Source organism: Palaemon carinicauda, chromosome 2, assembly GCF_036898095.1.
Source record: "Palaemon carinicauda isolate YSFRI2023 chromosome 2, ASM3689809v2, whole genome shotgun sequence".
Taxonomy (NCBI): Eukaryota; Metazoa; Arthropoda; class Malacostraca; order Decapoda; family Palaemonidae; genus Palaemon; species Palaemon carinicauda.
Window position 1 is genome coordinate 33,099,128 of NC_090726.1, and position 5,000 is coordinate 33,104,127.

The following is a 5,000-nucleotide window of genomic DNA, read 5'->3' on the forward strand; positions in this document are numbered from 1 at the left end:
TTTTTTATTAACCATATGTAGAGAACAAGACGGAGCTGCATTTCTTTCTCCAAAAGCGCAGCTGACATCTCTGCGTTCCCAAAGTTCCTTAAAACTTGAACTTGCTGGAGGACTGTGGCGATGGAGTTATGTCTTTCTTGTCCCAGTTGGGCATGGAGAACACCCTCATGAGTTTGCCTTTCTCGCCAAGCATCTTCCCACCGGTGGAGAGCATGGCCAATCTATCTTTGGAGTTGCGTGGGTCCAGCAAGTTTCGCCTTGTCTTCTTGTCTGTGGATTGAAAGAAGAAGAGTTTTTATTAGCATCAGTCGTCTGAGAAAGTTCATCTTGAAAATGACTGGGTGAAAGCTCCAGTGAATGAGTTGAAAATGTTTTTAAGCTGAGAGTTTTAGTAACTGAATTGAAAATATCTAGCAAAGAACTTTAGTAGCTATGTTCAAAATGCATTGCTAAGAGCTTTAGTGGCTGTATTGAAATGCCTAGTTTAGAGCTTTTGTGACTGAACTTGAAAATATCTAGCAGAGAGCTCTGGTGTCTAAGTTTCAAATTCTTATCTCACAGCAGTAGTGGAGGATGTGAAAAGCCTAGTCGAGAGTTGTATTGGCTAAGTGTAAAATGTCTATCAGTGTGCTGTAGTGACTGAGTTTGAAATACCTTGCTGAGCGATATTAGGGATTGACTAGACTGTCTTATATTTTTGGAAATTATGACTAGAATAGCCCTGTGATCGTTTTCTCACAACCTCGACTTTGATACTTGAAAGACATGGACCAGTATTTCAAGAACATCATCGGGTAATATCTAGCAAGACGGTAACAGCCAAAAATTAAACTGAATTTGAAAGACATTAGTACACAAAACTCTCATGTTTAAAGGTTTTAAAGGCCGCTCATGAATGGCAGGGGCTAGGGACGGTGACATTGCCCTAGAGACTGATCATATATACATAAAATCAGCGGCCAAGCCCCCTCTCCACCCTAGCTAGGACCAAGGAGGGCCAGGCAATGGCTGCTGATGACTCGACAGATAGACCTATAGGCTCTCCCAACCCCCCCCCCACATCCTTAGCTCTGAAGGAAGGTGAGGCTGCAACGATCAAAGAAACTAACGAGTTTGAGCGGGACTCGAACCTCAGTCTGGCGAGCACCAGTCAGGGACGTTACCACATCGGCCACCACATTGATTTTAAAACATACCAAGCTATATGATGAAAACTAGACTGAAAGATTAAGAATAACTCTGAAAATTTGGCTTAATGAGTAAGGACAAGGGTCAAAGGTCACTCACCGACATCAGCAGGTGGCGTTCTTGGCTGGCCGCTGAGCAGAAAACTGTCACGGACGTTATCCGGTAAAATGGAAAGAACTTTGGCGCGAATCTGGGTGGCAACGCTGGGTACATACCTCGTCTGGAAGGAAAGCAAAGCAACATCATGTTAATTCGAGTGTATTATGAAAGTATTGTTCATAAGGAAGACTTTCACTGTAGTGCCATTTAAATAGATAGGGTCACCTTTGTTTTCTTTTTCATCAAAGGAAAATTTTGTGAAGAGAGAGATAGAGAGATATTTCAGTTACGTATTTTGGTTCAATTGGGATTTCATAATGTTTGTTTCAGGTGGATTTGAAGCCTTTCATATATTAAGAGAGTCTTAGATATTTCAAGTTAAAAAATTGAAGAAAACAGATTGATTTCTTTCTTTACCTGTTTTTGGTAATGAGTTTTTTTTTTTTTTTTTTTTTTTTTTTTTTAAATTTCATCACTGTTATGCTGGAGAGACAAAGATAATTGCATTCTCTTAAATTTCCCTTTTTCGAAAAGTGGCAAATTTAGTTCACACATTTTCTTAGAAAATAATTGAAAGTGGCACAATGCACCTTCATTAGAATAGTAAATAGTAAAATATCAAAATAACACTTAAAATGATATGGCCCGAAAGAGAGAGAGAGAGAGAGAGAGAGAGAGAGAGAGAGAGAGAGAGAGAGAGAGAGAGAGAGAGAGAGAGAGAGCCTCTACCTTCAATATATGGTGTTATGAAACCTAACAATGTCCCCTGCTATGTTACACACAGTGAAATGAATGTGTGAATAGTAAGATGAAAAGGAACAAGAAAGACTACTTGCAGTATAATGGGTTATCAAACATAACAATGTCCCCTGTTATGTCACAGACAGTAAATTGAACGTGAATAGATTAAGATAAAAAGGAAGAAAACCAAAGAAATTAAATGAAAAGAATTCCCACGTCGTCCCCATAAAGGAAACCGAGCCAATCAAGATGGTGGAAGTCGGGCCACTTCCTTTAAAAGCGTCTCTCAAAATACGAACCTTTGGATCGACTCCAGCAACTGCGTCCACCATATCGTCAACGACCTCCTTAATCTTCTCGGAGGGCTTGGCCCTGTTCAAGTGGTTGCTGATGGTGTTCTTGAAGTCCTTGATGTACTCGTCGCCGTAGGAGTTCCTGACGTCCTCCGAACATTCCTGCCAGTACTTGTCAAGGGCGCGGTGGACGGTATCTTCGGCGCTGATCGGCGTCCTGCGCAAGATAAAGAGGGAGAAGGGCTTGATTAGAGAAGGGTTCGTGACGCCAAAACTCACTTCAGAGGATATTCTGAAGAGGGAGCTGACCTTAATATAGAGCGGGGAACGTGTCTGGTTTTGGTCTTGATAAGGAGAGAGAGAGAGAGAGAGAGAGAGAGAGAGAGAGAGAGAGAGAGAGAGAGAGAGAGATCCTCTTTGTGATAGAGTATGGCAAAAATAGATATAGTCTGTTTGCTGCTCGTCTACAATACTGCCATATTTAACGACGATACTATATTTAGTTGAAAGTTATTTTTTTTTCATATTTTGCAAGGAATCGCAGTATATATGCATGCTGGTATGAAGGTATAAACAAAGGGTTTTGTATAGATTAAAATATAACATGTTTTTGTATAGCGTATATTAATATATAACACAGTATGATAATTAATTTTAAACGACAGAATTTATTCGTAATGAAAAAAGGATTTCCTAATTACAACTCCGTGACCTGTAAGTAACATCCTTTGCATTACAGCTCTGGAACACCCACGAAGTGTCATCTATCAGGTGTACCGTATACAGGTTTAATTTTTAGCATTCTCGTAACGTAGTTTGAAATTCATTTGTATTCTGTCTACTCTATAAATTTTTGTATACGAAAACATTGCGTAAACACGAGATATTCTGTATGCTGTAAAATGCTCTGTCTATATACCATGCATTTATTTATTTGCTTATTTCACTTTGATGCTTACTTCTACAATTTCTGATTTATTGCCAAAGAATTATTAGTTTGTGAAAGTTTATTTAGTATACTGGTAGATTTTAATTTTTTTTACACGTTATGATCTCTACTACTACTACTACTACTACTACTACTACTACTACTACTACTACTACTACTACTACTACTACTAAAGGTGGGTGCTTTCGCAAAAGCTAAGTCATAAGAACATTAATGTTGACTATACAAATGTTACATTGAAACTCAGCTAACGAATACATTTTCCCTTAACATAATCAGACAAAAAAATTCAGTATTATTACCTGTATAAGGTTGGTTCAACCGTGTGTACAGTAATACCCCATTTCTGCATTTCGAGTCTGAGTCCGTCGGCAAAGGAAACCGTCGCGTGCTTGCTCATGCTGTAGGCGGTGAAACCGGGGAACGTGTATCGACCTGCGAAAAAAGGAAGAATATAGATTAAGAAAAACATTAGAGTAGACATATGGATACTTAAATTCTTAAATTCTTAAATTCTATTTTAATGTTTGGGATGAAGTAAAAATTCGTTCGTTTACAACGATGTGTTTGTAGCCATTTCGATTAAATTATATCATTCAAAGCTTATATTAGAAGACGTCTTTAGAATTATTCATATATTTAAAATATTTATAAATATTAAAGGCTATAAAGAAAGTTCGCAGAGAACTATTTGGCCATTTAAGTAATTGATATATAATGACGGAAAATCCTTATCTAGAATTTAAATAATTGTTTATGTATTTAGATACTCAGTTAGAAAATTATGTCTAGATATCTAGCTGCTTGATAAGTTAATTAAAGAATAAAAGACGTATTGGTAATTGTTCCGACATATAATTACTTAATTAAGTAAAATAAGAAGGAAAGGAGAAATACTTTATAATTACTAAATTGTTCACATATTTGATGGATTAATCGTTTTGGCTAACGAAGATAATGTTTAAAATTGATTAATTTAAAAAAAAATTATTAAATAATCAATTATTGAATTGATGGAAAGTGCGACAAAGGAGAAGAACTTTATAATTGCTAAATTGTTCACATATTTGATGGATTAATCGTTTTGGCTAACGAAGATGTTTAAAATTGATTAGTTTAAGAAAAATAATTAAATAATCAATTATTTAATTGATGGAAAGTGCGACAATATTTTCTTGCAGAAAAATTGATGGGGAACTCGAGTGATATAAAAAAAAATTGACTTCAAGTACAACTAGAGGAGCACTCGGTAGAGAGCATGCCTTCGCCACGCCAAGCAGTACTTTTCCCTTAACTCCATTGCGTACTTATACTTCGATGTATTTTCTTCAAGATGTATTGGATTTGCCCTTGGGTCATACACCACATGTCCATCAAGTTTCGATGAAATTGGTTAATTACCTTTTTTGCGTAATGTTGTTCATAAACAAAAGGTAAACCAATAAAATATTTGCCATTTACTTAACATTGCGATTATTTTCAAAGTACTGCTGCGCACATGTACTTTGATGTACGGTATCCAAAATAATACAGAATTATGCTTTGGTCATACCCAACATGACTACCAAGTTTGGGCAGAATCGGTACAGTAGTTTTTGTGTAAAGTTGCTCACAAGCAAACATGTAAACAATACAGAGAGATTTATATACATAACCTTCGCAAAATCTTCGAGTTTGGTGAAGGCATTTATTCAACACAAAGAGAGTTTAACTTTCAGACAATCGTTAAT

General features: G+C 36.6%; 1 protein-coding gene across 1 annotated transcript in view; it reads right to left on the minus strand.

The window, feature by feature from the left end:
• LOC137623726 (17-beta-hydroxysteroid dehydrogenase type 6-like) overlaps positions 1-5,000 on the minus strand; it is a 61,141-nt gene that overhangs the window by 1,063 nt on the left and 55,078 nt on the right. The window contains exons 6-9 of the mRNA XM_068354552.1: positions 3,573-3,705; positions 2,328-2,538; positions 1,288-1,408; positions 1-270 (exon numbers count right to left, since the gene is read on the minus strand). The exon at positions 1-270 is cut by the window's left edge and continues 1,063 nt beyond it. Coding sequence (XP_068210653.1) covers positions 89-270; positions 1,288-1,408; positions 2,328-2,538; positions 3,573-3,705 — 647 coding nt within the window. The 3' untranslated portion in view covers positions 1-88. The remainder of the gene's footprint in view (positions 271-1,287; positions 1,409-2,327; positions 2,539-3,572; positions 3,706-5,000) is intronic.